Here is an 18984-nt window from a genome sequence, read left to right on the forward strand (position 1 = left end):
TGGGGGGAATCGATTCCCTCGGTTCCCTCAAGGGGGGATCGATTCCCTCTGCACCAAAATACTAAAATCTGATTTTAAACACCCAAAATGCTAAATTAATTTCCTCTAGTGGTATTGGCAACTCATATATTGAAAATTAATCATGTTCAAACAATTCAATTAATCTTTAAACGATATTTTAACATAAAATTAATTTTTCATCAAGAATCATAAACTCCCCCTAACTAATGTCAATGAATGCAATCAAAAATTACTATTATAAGCATTTTTCATTTATTATTAAAAGTGCTAAAATTATTTTAAACACTCAGTGAAGATAGATTGGTTAAACCTAATTCTCTCCTAAGTGTCCAAAATCGTTCCTTGTCTAAAGGTTTTGTAAAGATATCCTCTAATTGGTGCAAAGTATCAACAAATTCTAGAACTACATCTTCCTAAACCATAAAGATCTTTTGTCAATTTTAAAACATGATCCGGAAAATTTGAATCTTCAAAACCTGGAGGTTGTTCCACATACACTTCTTCTTTTATAAAACCATTTAAAAATGCACTTTTAACATCCATTTGATATAATTTAAATTCATTGAAACATGCAAATGCTAATAAAATTCTAATTGCTTCCATCCTAGCTACGGGAGCGTATGTTTCATCATAGTCTATGTCCTCTTCTTGAGTATACCCTTGAGCAACAAGTCCAGTCTTGTTTCTCACTATATTACTACTCTCATCAAGCTTATTCCTAAATACCCATCTAGTACCTACAGTAGATTTATTACTAGGCCTTTCAACTAATGTCCATACTTTACTTCTCTCAAATTGATTTAACTCTTCTTGCATAGCCATAATCCAATGTTCATCATTTAATGCTTCTTTAATATTCTTAGGCTCTATGCATGAGATAAATGCAACATAATTACAAATATTTCTAAGAGAAGATCGAGTTGTTACCCCTTTTGATGGATCACCTATAATTTCACCATCCTTGACATAGTTGTACTCTCTTAGATAAGATACTTCCCTTTCTTCAATGGTTGGATTCTCAAGAGGATCATGAGTTTCCTCATTTTTCGTTTCTTCTTTTGATGATGGTTCTCCAACGTCATGTCTAACGTCATTTGTATTTATAACACCTACATCATCATTCACACAAGAATCCTTCCTCGGAAGGGGATTATCATCGAAAACAACATGTATAGACTCTTCTACAACTAAAGTTATTTTATTAAATACACGATAGGCTTTAGAATTTAAGGAATAACCCAGAAAAATTCCTTAATCACTTTTAGCATCAAATTTGCCAAGTTTTTCTTTACCGTTGTTTAAAACAAAACATTTACATCCAAAAGGATGAAAATAACTAATGTTAGGCTTTTTATTTTTGAAAATTTCATATGGAGTTTTCTTTAAAATTGGCCTAATCATTACTCGATTTACAACATAACAAGCGGTATTTGTGGCTTTCGCCCAAAAATATTTTGGCAAATTATTTTCACAAAGCATGGTTCTAGCCATTTCTTCTAAAGTTCGATTTTTCCTCTCAACAACTCCATTTTGTTGAGGGGTTCTAGGTGCTGAAAAATTATGGCTAATACCGTTAGAGTTACAAAATTCAGTAAATCCAAGATTTTCAAATTCAGTTCCATGATCACTCCTAACACTAGTTATAGAGTAACCTTTTTCATTTTGGATTACTTTTTGAAAATGTGATGAATTGTTCTAATGCTTCATCTTTAGTATTTAAAAATAGAACCCAAGTATATCTAGAATAGTCATCTACCAAGACAAATGCATATTGTTTTCCACCCAAGCTAGTAGTTCTAGTTGGCCCAAAAAGATCTAAATGGATCAATTGTAAAACTCTACTAGTTGATACATCATTAATGGATTTAAAAGAAACTCGCTTTTGTTTTCCTTTAGCACAAGCATCACAGATTTTATCATTATCAAATTTAAGCTTAGGCAACCCTCTTAAATAGGTCTCCTTGAATTAACCGTTGCAAAACACTCATACTAGTATGTCCTAGTCTCCTATGCCATAACCAACTATCATGTTCATCCTTAGCAACTAGGCATAAATTAGTCATATCAAAAGAATCTAAATGCACCATGTATATGTTTCCTATTCTATGACCAACAAGCATAATCCTATTAGATGCAATGTCAATGACTTTACAACCATTAATTTCAAATAAGACATTGAGTCCTTTATCGCATAATTGACTAATACTCAATAGATTATGCTTTAATCCATTCACATATAAAACATTTTTAATTTGTATGGAATAGGTATTACCTATTGTACCAATACCTTCAATGTGACCTTTTGAATTGTCTCCAAAAGTCACTTCTCCTCCATTTTTGGCGTTAAGCTCAATGAACCGGCTTTTGTCTCCGGTCATGTGTCTTGAGCATCCACTATCAAGGTACCATGAATTTGAATTTGTTTCCCGTGCCTTGTAGCAATGCTCCTTTCCCTACAAACATAGATTAAATTTTGATTTTTGGTACCCAAATTCTTTTGGGTCCATATTCATTAGTTTCCAAAATCTTAGTCCCCTTAGGTATCCATTTGTGTAGGATATTTTTATTTTTAGTAGTAATGAGTTCTTTAGGAACCCACATACTTCTAACGATTTTTTCCATTAGAGGTTCTTTGGGGACCTCTATGATTGTAGTTTCTAAAACTTTTTCTAACAAAGTTGGATTTTGAATTTCCACCTTTTTCAAAATATTTTGTTCCAACTTTATCAAAAGAAGTTTTAAGATCATCAATTTTCTTTTGATGATCATCATTGATCTTTGAAAGTAAATTTTGCAAATCTAAATTTTTCTTTTCAAACTCTTCTAGTTTGATTTGCAAATCTTTGATTTACTTTCAAGATCGTTGTTGGTTTTGGATATGAGTTTGTTTTCATTTTTTAATTTTGAAACATCATTTTTATATTTTAAAAATAATTTCTCATAATCCAAAGCCAACCCATTATATTCCTCTAATAACTCATCATAGGATAAATCATCAAAATCGGATGAGTTAGAGGTTACCTTAGAATCTTCTCCAAATGCCATCAAGCACAAGTTAGCTACTTCTTGTTCCTCTTCATCAGAACTTTCTTCATCGCTCCATGTAGCCACATGAGCCTTGTGTTTATTCTTTGATTGACCCTTTTTCTTCAATTGTGGGTAATCATATTTGATATGCCCTGGTTTTTTGCATTCGTAGCAAATGATTGGGTCCTTCTCTTTCGGTTCATTTTTGAGGCCTTCATAAGGTCTCATCATTTTTCTGAACCATTTGGCAAACAATGCCATTTCCTCGTCATCGTCATCGTTATTCGAATCACTCTCATCTTTTATGGATTTGAGAGCAACTCCAATGTTTTTCTTCTTCTCCTTCTCCTTTGGTGTCTCGTCAATCTTGTCGAGGTCCACCTCATCTTCGAGCATCATTTCATGAGTGAGGAGTGACCCAATTAGCTCTTCAAGAGTTAAGGACGTTAAGTCCTTAGACTCGATGATTGTCGTCTTCTTTGATTGCCACGATTTTGGGAGGGAGTAGACTAACTTCCTCACAAGCTTTTCATTTGAAATGATCTCTCCATATGATTTGAGACCATTGACAATCATTGAAAATATATCTGTCATAGCTTTGATATCTTCATTTGGTTTCATCCTGAAATTGTCATAGCTATGTGTTAGAATACTAATTTTAGATTTCTTTACCTCATCGGTACCTTCATGAGTGACTTGAAGTTTGTCCCATATTTCTTTGGTGGTTGTACACGATGAAACTCTTCCGTATTCATCTGGTCCAAGAGCACAAAAAATGATATGGATGGCTTTGGAGTTGAGTTGGAACATTATTGTCTCTCCTTCACTCCACAACCTTGGATGAGTGAGAGGTTTGATGTATGCTTCTTCTACAGCATTCCATGCTCCCATGTCACTTGCTTGAATGAAGTACATCCTTCTATTCTTCCAATAGGCATAGTTAGCTCCATTGAAGAAATGAGGCTTGTTGACGGGCATCGAGTCGAGACCGGAGTCGAAGTTTGAAGCGGAGACCATTGATGACTTTGATTATCGATATAACTCTTCCCGAATCGACTCAAGAGGTGATTAAACCTTCAAATGAGTTAGGCTCTGATGCCAATTGTTGAGTTAATCGATTGAAGGAATTGGCCAAGAGGGGGTGAATTGGCAATTAAAAATTTGGTGGAAGCTTTTGCAGAAAATTGAAAGTAATTGCACAGCGATTTAGAGTGGTTCGACTTTCTCAATCAAAGTCTACGTCCACTACCTTAGCTATCCACACTAAGGATTTTCCAACAAATTCACTAATTTGTTCTTTCTTTTGAGGCTAAAGAGATAACCTTACAACACCCTCAAGAATATACCCCAATTCTTGAGAACATTCTTTCCCAAAGAGAAGATTACAAAATTGCAAACTTACAAGGAAAACCTCTCAAGGTAAGATGTTTGCACAATTCTAGAACAAGAAAAGAACACTCACAAATAATTACAAATGAGCACAAATGGTGTTCTTTGAAAGCAAAATGAATATTGAAATGAAAATTGGCTTGATTTGCACAAACTTGGTGTTTGATGCTTTCTCTCTTGTTTCTCTATATTTTCTTGTTGATCAAGGGCTTCAGAACTTGTTTAAATACACCTTAAATCACTTCTGAACGTTGGGGATGATTAGTGAAGATCATATAGCCGTTTTAGTGTGAAAACAATTAATAAAACAGCTTGGAGCGTGGGGGGAACCGGTACCCCTATGGGGAATCGGTTCCCTAAGTGTAAAATTCAAATATTTTGACCGTTATACAAGGGGGGAATCGGTACCCCCTAGGGGGAATCGATTCCCTCCGAGCATACTGGAATTCTCGGAGCCAAACCATTCATGGGGGAATCGGTACCCCCTTAGGGGGAATCGGTTCCCTCTGAGCAATCTGGAATTTTTGGCTTTGAAATGGTTCGAAATACTTTCTAAAATTATTTTGAAATTGTTTTAAGATTAAAACTTAATTTTACACTTTGAGTAAGGATTAAAAATGATCTTTGAAAGATTTGGAGTAATGTTTTGATATTTGAATAATTCTATCGAATATACTTAGAAAATCATTTGGAAAATCTTAAAATTCATTTAACTTAATTTGTTATATCGAAATATCAAAATGTTTTCAACAATAGCCCTCTATTTATAGGCTAGAAATAGGGTTAAAATCGTCCATAAAATTTCAGGATTAAATCTCTTCTTTTGTAACAGCTGAAACGTCTAGATGAACCTGACTCAAAAATAGTCCAGGTTCATTGCATCATTGTTCAGCTGTTATAACTCCCGAAATTATATCATGTAACCCATGGAATTAAATCAAATAACTCCTGTAACTCCTGATATTAACAGCTTGTCTCCTTTGTACAAAGCTGGAAATCAGTCCAGATACATCTTAACGTTTTTGATTTAATTTAGGAAAAGCTTTTTAATTTCTGATAACTCTCATAAACCAGCTGTTATCATTTGAAATTAAACAGTCCTCAGCAGCCTATAAATATCAGTTGAAATCTTTCACATTTTTCCATTTGTTTTTTTCAAAGAGAAATTCCTCAAGAATTTTCTCTAAAAAGATAGTATCCGCGCGGACGTGTCAAAGACACGTATTACCACGACCACGAGTCGTGCCGTGCCGTGCCGAGCCGAGACTAATGCGAAAGTATATACAAAGTGGGAAAGCCAAGCCTTAAATACTATTCCCAATAGTGTTTCCAATACTATGTGGGATTGAGAATTACCAATATTCCCCCACTAATGAGAAAAAAATCGTCTGAAACTCGAAAACAAACTTTCCAGAAGAGCAATAGCGAGATTAGTTGCTTAAACACTAGTGAACATATCTGGAACTAGTACATAGTGATGATGAGAAATCATTCTCTTAGATAAGTGAAACTAGCCTGGAACTTTCTAAGATCAGGGTAAACTCATAACACACAACTAACCCCTTCATCCACCTGAATCCTCGATGTGTAAGATATATATATACAACGTATATATTTAGCCATCTTACCTCAGGATTCTAGTAAGTGTGCTAAAAAATGGCCCAACATTTTTCATAGAAGGCGGCTAACCCTTCTCACTTACATAGGTTATTTCATCAAGTTTATATCACTATAAACCACCCTTTAAAAAGGGATATGAAATAATTAAGAGCTTTAATAATAGCTCAACCTCACAAAGGGTATGGTGACTTTCTTCAAGTTCATTATTAATGAACCACCCAAACTATGGGCTAAGAAGTCATTAAGAATAAATATTCAACCTCATTTATCAGTAAATTCAGTAAGTCCTTCTCACTAGAACCATCCAAATACTTGGATTTGAATTTATTAAGAGTTTAACAAACTCAACCTTTTTGTAGGTAAGTTCATCATTTCCTACCCACTCACTCTGGGTTATGAACTTATTAAGAATAGATATTCAGCCAAAATCGGTAAATTCATCAAGTCTTTCTCACTGAGACCACCCAAATCCTGGGCTATGAATGTATTAAGAGCACTTAAGCTCATTCTAAGCATGCACATTATTCGTCATAGGGATAGGCAGTAGGAATGTGCACTATGAGTCTTTCCATGGTTTCGTTTGACCACATAGAACTTAGATAACTAAGTTGGGTATCCACCATGAATTCCTCAACCAATGGGCTTTAGACCCATCCCTCTCGACGAATCTAGGACCAGCTCCCCACTTAACCCTTTGGTAAGTGGATCTGCTAGGTTCCTTTCTGACTTCACATACTCTAAAAAGAGCACTCCATTCTTTATTAAGTGTCTCATTGACTCATGTCTTATACGAATGTGTCTTTTCTTACCATTGTAAGCTTGGTTCTTAGCTACACATATCGCAGCTTGTGAATCACACAATAATGAAACTGGAGGAGTCGGTCTTCCCCACAACGGAATATCGCTAACAAACTTCTGAGACACTCGGCTTCTTGCCCAGCTAGGTCAAGAACTATAAACTCTGACTCCATAGTAGAACGAGCAATACAAGTCTGCTTTGATGATTTCCACGAGATTGCTGCTCCACCCAAAGTAAACACATACCCGCTCGTAGAGCTTACCTCATCATTATCAGAAACCCAGTTGGCATCACAATATCCTTCCAGTACTGCAAGAAAGCTAACAAACTCAAGTTTTCAATCCAAAGTACCCTTAAGATACTTCAGTAAGTGTTTAAGAGCAATCCAGTGTTCACCACTCGGATTATGAGTATATCTACTCAGTCTACTCACAGCATAAGCAATATCAGGCCGAGTATAGTTCATTAAGAACATTAAGCTTCCGATTAACTTAGCATATTCAGTTTGGGAAACACTACTTCCTTTATTCTTAACTAGATGTATGCTAGGGTCATAAGGAGTTCGAACAGGGACGACATCAAAACTGTCAAATTTCTTTAGCACTTTCTCTATATATATTGTGCTTGACATAAAGAAAATCCCTTCTCATTTTTGGTAACTTTGACTCCTAAGATTACATCTACTTCTCCCAAATCTGTCATCTCAAACTTAGTGGACAATAAATTTTTAACTTTGTTAATGGACTCAATGTTAGAATTGAAAATCAACATGTCATCAACATAAAGACTTATGATAACACATTTAGTGTCAAACATCTTCGAATACACACAAGCATCTGAACCATTCACAACAAAACCAAAACTAAGAATAGTTTTATGAAATTTCTCATTCCACTGTTTAGGAGCCTGCTTAAGTCCATAGAGTGAATTTTTGAGTCTACAGACTTTGCCTTCCATACCAGGTGCTTCAAAACCTAGTGGCTGCTCCATGTAAATATCCTCATCTAGATCTCCATTCAAGAAAGTAGTCTTAACATCCATTTGATGTACCTGCAACTTATGAATAGAGGCTAGTGCAAATAATGCACGAATCGTTGAGATTTTTGTAACGGGAGAATATGTATCAAAGTAGTCTAAACCAAACCTTTGAGTGAACCCTTTGATTACTAATATTGCCTTGTACCGCTGAATCGAACCATCTGGCCTTAATTTCTTCCGGAAGACCCATTTGTTGGAGTTTGGTTTGAATTCGTTAGGCAAGTCAACTAATTCCCAAGTATGATTAGACATTATCGATTCTTGTTCATCATTAACATCGCTTTTCCAAAAACTAGCATCGATAGATCTTATAGCTTCTTCAAAAGTTTTAGGATCCTCATCTAACAAAAAAATTTGAGTTATAGGATCTGAAATGGAGTCTAAATCATTTATCTCAGAAGAAAAGGAAGTAATAAAGTCTGGTCCAAAAGAGGTTTCAACTCTTTGTCTTTTACTTCTTCTAGGCTCGAAATCAATTTGTTCAGAAGACCTAGCAGGATTACTAGAAGAAGTGGATGGAATATATTCTATTTGTGTTTCAATATTCATTCTCGGTTCCTTTAAAGGAAAAGTATTTTCAAAGAAAACAACATCCCTTGACTCACAAATAGAATAATCTTATAAAAGCATGAATCTGTATGCAACACTATTCGTAGCATACCCTATAAACACTGCATCAACAGTTTTAGGTCCGATGGTAGACTTCTTAAAGTCTGGTAAACCCACTTTGGCCAGACACCCCTACACTTTCAGGTATTGTAAATTAGGAGTGTATCCTTTCCACAATTCATATGGGGTAGAATCTAATTTCTTATGAGGAACTCGGTTCAAGATATGAGTTTCCGATAGAATGGATTCCCCCACATGTTATCAGATAACCCTAAACTTATTAGTAAAGAATTCATCATCTCTTTTAAAGTTCTATTTTTCCTTTCGGCTATACCATTCTGTTGAGGAAAATAAGGGGCTGAAGTTTCATGAATTATGCCATTCTTTTCACAAATATCTTTTAAGAAATTAGATCCATATTCACCACCTCTATCAGATCTAACCCGTTTGATTCTCCTATCTAACTGATTTTCTACTTATGCCTTATTAAATAAGAAAGAAGTTTTCAGCTTCATCTTTAGTTCTTAGAAGATAAACTTTTGTATATCTTGAATAATCATCTACAAAAGTTATGTAGTAATGTTTTCCTCCTTTACTTTCAGTGTTTCTAAAATCTGCTAGATCAGTATGAATGAGTTCTAACAGTTCAGTCTTTCTATTAGAAACAGTCTTAAAGTGAGGTCTAGTATGCTTAGCTTCTACACAAATCTCACATTTGTTAAAGCTAGTTGTGTCTAGTTTAGGCAGAACATTTATATTCATTAATTTCTTTAAAGCATGAATATTCACATGTCCTAATCTAGCATGCCATAAATCAATGGATTCAACAATATAAATAGAAGTGGTAGCTTTATTTTTATTAAATTGAGTTTCTATGACAAATAAACCATTGCTTAGAAACCCTTTTCCCCACATAATCACCATTTCAGGAAAGTACAAGTTTATCTGCCTCAAAAACTAACTTAATGCCTGCCTTATTCAAAAGCCCACCACTTATCAAATTTCTACGCAAGGCAGGTACATACAGAACATTATTTAAAGCCAGAGTTTTACCAGAAGTCAGCTTGAGTAAAACCTTGCCTTTGCCTAGCACTTCAGAACTGCTAGAGTTCCCCATGTACACACATTCACCAGTGTTCCCATCCTCGAACTCGGTGAAAAACTCCTTCCTTGCACAGAAATGCTTCGAAGCGCCAGTGTCAACTACCCATTCTGAACTGTTCTCCACCAGATTAACTTCTGAGACCACCGCATCAATGATCTCATCATCTTCTTCTACAACGTGTCTCTGTGGCTTGTTGTTATTCTGGCGGTCTGATCGGTGTTGGCATTGGTAAGATTTGTGGCCAGGTAAACCGTATACATAACACTTGAACGTCTTTCCTTCCAGTTTGGCCTTTCCTGACTTCTTGAAGTTGGTAGCCTTCTGTGGTTTCGTCTTCTTGTCTTGATTCCCACGTTTCATGATCTTCTTAAATTTAGACTCAACCAAGTTAGCTTTAAAAGATAAATTACTCATAGAATTAGTAAGCATGTCTTTTAAACGGTTGGCTTCTTCAATCTTCATATGGCCCATAAGTTCTTCAAGTGAAATGTCTCTCTTCTTATGCTTAAGAGAGTTGCGGTAGTCAGACCATGACTTGGGCAGCTTCTCAATGAGTACATTGGCTTGCAGCACCTCACACATTTGCATCCCTTCAGCGATGATGTCAGCGACTAAGTTCTCATAGTCATGGACTTGATCCATTATTAGTTTGTCGTCTGTCATCTGGAATTTGAGCCATTCGCCAACAACGTACTTCTTGAGGCCCGCATCGTCCGCACCATACTTTTTTTTCGAGAGTGTCTCATATTACCTTGGCACTCCTTTCTCTAAGGAGCATATCAAATAGTTTATTTGACATGTGGTTGAGCAGATATCCTCGCACCGTCTTGTTGTCTTTCTTGTATTTCTCGTAGGTAGCAAGAGCGGCGGCGGCGGTTGCTAAGGCATCATCATTGAGGACCACATCCGCATCATTACCGGCAGCTGGGGTTGGCGGCATGGTAGGTGGTGGCTTGAGCAGCACGCAGTCAAGATCAAGCTGCTCGAAGAATATCAGGATTCTTTGGGACCACCTTCTATAATTCTTTCCATCAATTGCATCGAGCTTGGAAAGATCGGGGATTAGTTTGCTCAAAGGTGTTGTCATGATTGCAGTATATGGAATTCGTTTCTAAATTGTTGGATATATGAACTGCAAAACTACACCGTTAGCATTTACTGGAAATATAAACAGTAATTAAAAGGAACAAATTCGTAAACCGTGTCGTGGTAAAAACCACTGCCTCAGAAACGAATTCGCCCCGATGTGTGTAATCGCTGCAGTAGGCGGATCGTCCCCCGGGATTAACATGGTCGCTCCGAATTCCGTACACCCGAAACTGGAGTGGACTGCTGGTGGTATTGCTCTTCTGATTGGAAAGCACTCAGAGAGAACTCACAGAGAGAATTGTAGAAAACACTTTTGTAAGTGAATTGTGAATGTTTGAGAGTGAGTTGAGAAGCTGAATATAGCCCTCTATTTATAGGCTAGAAATAGGGTTAAAATCGTCCATAAAATTTCAGGATTAAATCTCTTCTTTTGTAACAGCTGAAACGTCTAGATGAACCTGACTAAAAAATAGTTCAGGTTCATTGCATCATTGTTCAGTTGTTATAACTCCCGAAATTATATCATGACCACGACCACGACCACGAGCCGAGCCGAGCCGAGCCGACCTGAGACGAGACGAGACGGATGGACGGCGGCGGCGGTGCGCAAGAGTCCCCCTTGTTCTCTATCACTCAACAAGGAAGTGGGAAAGACAAGCCTTAAATACTACTCCCAATAGTGTTTCCAATACTATGTGGGATTGAGCATTACCAACAAACTGTTCATTTCCTTTAGAGTCTGATTTTTTTTCATTCGAAAATTTTATTTGATCAAGGAGAGTATGGTCGTGCTACTTAATGAATAATATCAAATGGTTCAATATATTCACTACCACAACCACTTCTTATATCTTAATTTTTTTATTAAATTGATTTTTAACTTCCTGATTACAGAGAATAAATTTGTCTATACTTTCCTTTTTACTCTTAAGAAAATATACATAACAATATTTTGTGACATGTTAATAAAAATAATAAAATATTTAGTTTCTTATCTAGTTTGAACAAACTTTAAATCACAAACATCAACTTTAAATCACAAACATCACTATGTATTCGATTAAATAATTTTATACTTCTTTCAATAATATGAAATGAGACCTTGATATTCATGTTCTTAGCTTTTACAAAGATTGCATTAAATTTTCACGTCATTTAATACATATCTCCTTTTCACAAATATTCTTACTTAGACAAGATTAACTCTTAGGATTCAAACACCATCTAGAAGTTGTGCAGAATTAGAAGTGTTCGAGAAATAAAGTTTTGCCATATGTTAGGCACATACAATATATATTGAAACTTGATTTTTGTGTGTGTCAAAAGTCATCTTCAAGATCACAATATTCTTCCTATTGATTTCGTAAATCATTTAGACGAAAGGGTATCTTCTTAATTTTAAATAAATTTTAATATTTTCTTTATATTAAATTTTTAATATGTATATAAATATTAATTAATTCTATGTGTCAGGGGTGTTATTATTTCCATTTGCTTCTTGTATTTTTATATATTTCATTCATTCATGAAAGTATTGTATTGTATATCTTAATTTTTATTAAAATCTAAGATAATTTTTTCCTACTAGAGAATTAACGAGATAGTCTCCTAAATTGTTGGAGTGTGATCCTTGTTAATTGCATATAGAGAGAGATCGTTTTAAGAAAAAATCGAGTGAAAGTGAACGATATTATTTTCAAAAGGAGTTAATCGAGATTTAAAAAAAAATAGAATTTACTCATTTTGAATAAAATTACATTCATAAAAAGATCATATCTTAAATTAAAACTTGAACTTGTAAAATCCACAATCAAGATAACATATAATCAAGGCTTAAATGCACCATTGCCCCCTAAACTATATCATTTTTACCAAGTTACCCCTTAAAGTATTTTGGGGACGTTTTCCCCATAAAGTATAAATCGTTACCTCATTTTCCCCAAACCGTTAACTCCGTCAAAAAAATGTGATTAATTAAATATTTAGTCACTCCACTATTTATGCGGTTCTGTTTGAGTTACCCAACTTTTTTCTTCAAAATCATCACTAAACTTAAATTTTTGTTACATTTTGGTCACCCAATTTGATTTAATTTATTTTTATAATTTTTAATGTATAAGAATTGGTTTATATTATATTTTTTACTCGAAAAATAAATTTATTTTTCAATAATAAGTAATATTATACAAGGAATAATAAATAATATATTACGTTATATATAACACAAATAATAAATAATAAATTGACAACAACAAAAAAAGTTCAAACCAAACCAAAATTTAAGCAAAAAATGGCTATTAAAATTGCATCCAAAGTCCAAAGAAATCCACCCCAAACAAGCTGGAATCGAGGCTTTTACAAGTCTTTCCCATAACAAGATTTAGGTTTTCAAACAATTAAAATAAAAGAGAAAATATTTGAGAAAAAAAAAACAACTAAACCAATAAAAATAAAAATACTTCAAAAGAAGAAAAATTTTTAAATAAAGTTTAAAAACGTCGATCGATGGCAGTGTAGACATTACAAGCTACAATTAAAGTTGGGGAATATAAGGAAGGAATGTCAAGAAATAAATTAGAGAAAAACGATGAGTTTGATTTTATTTAGTTTCATAAAAACCCTCAAAAAATATGTAAATATAAATTTTTTAAAATATAATTAATATAATTTTATTTCAAAATCAAATCTCATAACTTTAAAAAAAATTTGATTTTTATATTTTATACTCCTAATTTTTATATAGTGTTGTTGATGATGTATGCGAGAACGATAAGAAAATAGTTTAGGTGCATGAGACTAGGAGGATGTTACCTCGATCCCTGTTGAGTATGTCTACTTAGACATAACATTCTTTTTACTGGGAGTGGTGCGAATAACCAATTTTCTGGTGCGAAAAAATATTTTTTTTATCATTTCTCCAAAAGTTGCGGGTGATAAGTGGTTATTCGCATGTTGTGCAATTCTAATTTATAATATTTTAAATAATTAATTAATATTTCATTTAATAGAATTTTAATTACATAAAATTTAATATGTTTTTTATTATTTATCTTATAATATTACTTATTTTAAGTTTATGTTCCAAGTAAAAAAATATAATATAAATGAATTCTTATACATTAAAAATTTAAAAAGTAAATTAAATCAAATTGGGCGACCAAAACTTAACAAAAACTTAAGTTTAGTTATGATTTTGAAGAAAATAAAATTGGGTAACTCAAACAGAACCACATAAATAGTAGAGTGACTAAATATATAATTTACACTCATATTTTTTAATGGAGTCAACGGTTTGAGGTAAATGAGGTAACGATTTATACTTGAGGGAGCAAAACGTCCCGAAAAATATTTAAGGGTAACTCAGTAAAAAATGTATAGTTTAGAAGGCAATAGTGCATTTAAGCCTATAATCAACTATGTACCAAATTAGGCATTGTGGGATGTTAATTTTTTCAAAACATAATTGACTCTTGAACCCGTTTTATTTTTTAATCTCTGGTTAATTATATATCTAAAAATTATCTTTTAAAATATTTTTTATTTCTTTTTTATTTTTTTTATAATTATAAGATCATACCTAATCTCAAATAATCAATAATTCTAAATCTTTATTTTTTTTAAATTAAACTTTTAAATAAATCTGAACATCTATACGTTTTTCCTAAAAATAGTCTAAAATCATCAAATTTAAAAACTATTTATATACTTATCAAGGGTTCTCAGTGCTAAAAGATATTTTTATTCTTCTCAAATATATTAAATTTAAATACTTACGCATCATCAATAATTAAAAAACCATTTATACACTTGGTACTAACTTGTTATTTTCGTTGTAGAATCTCTAGGTATTCGAACCCTCTCACTCATAAATATTTAGAGTGCGTTTGGTTCACAGAATATAAGATTATCAGTGATAATGTAAAATTATCAGGGAATAAGATTGCTAAGAATGTTGTATTTTGTGTTTGGTTGGTTTAGCAGGAATGTAAGATTACCGTATTTGGTTAAAGGAATAAAAGATTATTGAAATTTATATTTAATCAAATTGTCATTATTATATATTTGTTTTTTAACAAATTTAAAAATATTTATATATTTTCTTTAAAAAATTTAAATTCATAAATTTATATATATATATATATATATATATATATATATATTTACAAAATTAAAAATATAAAAAGGTTTAATGAAAGGGTAAAATTTTATTTTAATCCCTAAACTTCATATAAAATTTTAATTATAGATTTTTTTTTGTAAATCTAAAAAAATTTAAGGATAAATTTATAATTTAACCTTCGTATAATTTTTATTATTCAGTGATAGAAAAATGATATTTTTGAAAGAAAAAAATTAAGGGCATTTTAATCCAAAACGCCGATAATCCAACAATACCTAAGAAAAGAGAGGTAATGACATACTCGTTAATATACCCCAAATAATCTACTATTGGTAATAAAACATTACCCGGAATGAGATTCCCGACCAACCAAACATGGGAATGTGAATTTCATTTTTATGAGAATCTCACATTCCTTGATCCAAACACCCTCTTACTATTTTTTTAGATCTCAACACTTGTAAAGAGAAACAACAAAAAGAAAATATAATGTCGGTTGACGGTGATCTGACGGTTGCCTTGTACTTTGTTCCATGATTTAATTTTTGCCTGACCCTCCACGTTTTCATGTTTTTAACTCCGAGATGAGATGTAATGTGAAATCTGCCGGGTTGTCATTATTTGCTTTAATGGAAATTCCATTCCAAAGCTTAGTTTTAAGTCGATCATCGATTCTATTGATTCCGTTCCCTCCATGTTTGGTGCTTTTCCTTCTTAATTGTTTCTACCAACCTTCTTGTTTCTACCAACCTTCTTGTTTCATTGTGTTCATCAAACTGTAATTTCTTTATCTTCATTAAGATTATTAATTTCAAAGCAATGTAAAGGCACACATTAATCAAATAAGTGAAGACCTATTAATATCAAAGTTTTCTAATAAAATGCTTGGTCATTCAATCTTTAAAACGATGATTTTACTTAATCAATGCATTAAAATTGTGATGAATTATTACATCTAATACAAATGTATTATGATAAATAATGTATTATGATAAATGATGTATTAACTAACTTTTAATAAATATTTTTTTAATAGTTTAGGGTGTTTATTACGTAACGTATGTTCCGAATCTTTCTTAATTATTGATAATACATACACAACCACAAACATAACTACTTAAACTCAAAAATGTTAGAGAAAAAAAATACTCTCTTCAACCACTGAATTCACTTGATGGATTAAATTTTAATAAATATATTTAAAATTATTAGCGAACCCTATTAGTTTATAAAATTTAGGGTAAAACATTTAAAGAAAATAGATATTAAAGGAAAGGAGCTTAAATACATGGGGTTTGATGGGGCCAAGGACATTAGATCTATCAGCATGTGGAAATATATCTTTAATAAGACAAAGCAGAAAAGTAGCTACTTCTCTACAAATAGCTCTGAATCTCATTCACATTGCTTCTTTCATGTTACCCCCTATTATTTTTAAATAGTGATAATAATAATAAAACTTAAATTTATTGGTTCGATTAATTTGTACTATTATTTTTAAATACAGGTGAGGGTAATTAAGTCAACCATTTCAACTATTGGTCTCCCCTCCTTAATAAATATTACTCCATAAAACAAAAAGCTTCATAATATTCTCATATATCTAGCCAATTAAAAATGATAATATATCAATAAACGGTTGATTTATTGAGATAAGACATTATATTTTTTAAGTAAGATTAGGAGTTCAAATCACGACGTTTACAAATAAAACAAATTAGATTGAAAGGGTCATCATTGCCTCTGTAATATTCGATCTAGATTAATTGATCAATAGATTAAATATCAGTGGTCAGTTAAAAAAATTGATAATCTGGTCAAATTCTTGTTCAATAAAGTCAGTGGTGCAAATTGTAGGTCTGGCAGGACATGCACTCTCCAAATTGAGGGTCTGGTCATGTTTTATTGTTTATCATATTTTTCTTGTTTGTATTATAATTCATATTTTTGACCATATTTTACGTGTTAGTTGATAGTGAAATACTGATAAAAGTATGTGTGAGAAAAGAAGTTGGCGGTGCATGGACTTATTCAAAAGCACTTCATTTGAAGTTTCTTTACAATTGTATAGCGATGGGAGCTTTGTCGACCTTATTCACAAATGAAGAGATCTAATTGAACTTAACTATCTTTTTGTTGAAAATTGTTTTTGAATAATTTAAAGTGATCACAAAATAGCAATTATCTATAATTTTTTTACTCATTAGTAATACATTTTGTAGACTTAACTGTTTGAATATGAAACCTTTAACGAAAATAATATTCATTTTAATTACTGAAATTATTTGAAAAATATAAAAATAAAGAAAAAGGAAAATTGACCAATTGTCTCGATCGGTGAGTCCACGAATTAATATTGCAACTCAATGAGTTCGGCTGAAATCCCGTATCCATGAGCTATTTATTTGTAATATTGCAAACAAAGGTCAACCAAAAAGGTCAAAAACAAACGCTCAATACCACCAACTCGCGAGTTTCTTTACCAAATGAATTCAAAGAAGGGAGGGAAAGCACTTTAGAGATTAAACTAACTCAACTAGTAGAGTCTGTATAATTAGGCAAAATTCACTTTATTATATTTTTATACATATTATTTTTATTATTATAAAAATTATACGTGTATATTAGGATCAAAGATAAACTAAAATGACTAGAATTAAATATAAAAAACTCTATCGACAAGAATACATTATATTTAACCTTTAGATTATTTTTTTCATAAATCTAGGATGATTACAAGATAATATATGTTCAAAGATTCTTAATCATTTAACAATGAACGTTCATTCACTAAGGTGATAGCTTTATATGCTTTTCAATTGTTTCAACTTATGGTTCATGTGTAGTTTCGTCGAGAGATCAAAGAGGTCCAAAGTGATTGGGGTGATGAGTTTCGACCATTCACTAAAGTGATTCAAGAGGAAGGGATATGACACCAACTCATGTGTCTTCACGCGTTCCAAAAAAATTACATTGTTAAACATAAACATCGACGTATCGTTGACACGATCGTTAATTTACTTGCTCAAGCTTCATTATCATTAAAATATTGGTCTTATGTTGTGATCACAGTTGTGTACCTAATTAATAGATATCCTATAGAAGTGCTTCATGGTTCATCTCCATTTAGCAAATTGTTTGGCAAACACCCTCAGTATGAGTATTTACGTGTGTTTGGCTATCGATGTTTCCCTTTTCTTTTTCCTTTTGAATCTCACAAGTTTGTTTTCCGATCACAAGCTTGCACATTCCTTGGGTATAGTGTGCAACATGAGGGTTATCTATGTCTAGCACCTAAGGGACGAATTTATATATCTAGGCATGTGGAAGCCTTTGCTGATGTCCGATTGGATGAGTCATTTAGACGATCGGCGTTTGATATCCGAATTTTGTATTTTTCTTGAAGGTAATCTCATATCATGGGGTTCTAAGCAGCAATGATCAGTCTCTCGATCGACTATTGAGGTTGAATATCGCGTATTAACTGATGTCACAGTTGATGTTGTTTGGCTTCAGGCGTTGCTAACAGATATGAGGATCTCGTGCTCTGGTACACTTATTGTTTAGAGTGATATCACGAGTGCAATAGCAATAAGTGCAAATCTTATTTTACATTCTCGATCTAAGCATGTTGTAGACACCCATTTTCATATGAGATCTTTTTTTATATTATAGTATTATACTATATTATATATATTATTATTTTATATAATATATTATATATATATTATGGTATATATATTATAATATTTATATAGTATATTATATATATATATATATATATATTATTTTATTATATTATATATTATATTATATTATGTAATATATGATATATATTATAGTATTTATATTATATAATATACAATATTTATGTACTCTATTATATAATATATACTATATATTATAATATTATATATATTATAATTATTATGTTATATATTATTATTTTTTAATGCTATTTTTATTTTTCAGGTCCAAGTCCAAAGAGTCCAAAGGTCCATTCGGGTAAAAAAATGAAGCCCAATCGAGTAATGCAAGCATGACCCAGCAAGCAAACCCGGAGGAAGCCCAACCGAGTAAGCAAGCCTCACCAGAAAGCAAGCCCAGTTGGGAAGGAAACATTAGAGTTTCATACTTAACCAAGTGCGCCGCAAGCACAGCAACCAT

The 18984-nt window shown here is 32.5% G+C and overlaps 1 protein-coding gene across 1 annotated transcript in view; it reads right to left on the reverse strand.

Moving 5' to 3' along the window:
• The window catches only part of LOC120122719 (protein SCO1 homolog 2, mitochondrial-like), a 31031-nt gene extending 12047 nt beyond the window's left edge, over window positions 1-18984 (reverse strand). Inside the window, exon 1 of the mRNA XM_039141833.1 lies at window positions 18875-18984. Within this exon, the coding sequence (XP_038997764.1) occupies window positions 18875-18984 (110 nt within the window). The remainder of the gene's footprint in view (window positions 1-18874) is intronic.

This window comes from Hibiscus syriacus, unplaced genomic scaffold (genome assembly GCF_006381635.1).
Source record: "Hibiscus syriacus cultivar Baekdansim isolate YM2019G1 unplaced genomic scaffold, ASM638163v2 tig00110387_pilon, whole genome shotgun sequence".
Classification (NCBI taxonomy): Eukaryota; Viridiplantae; Streptophyta; class Magnoliopsida; order Malvales; family Malvaceae; genus Hibiscus; species Hibiscus syriacus.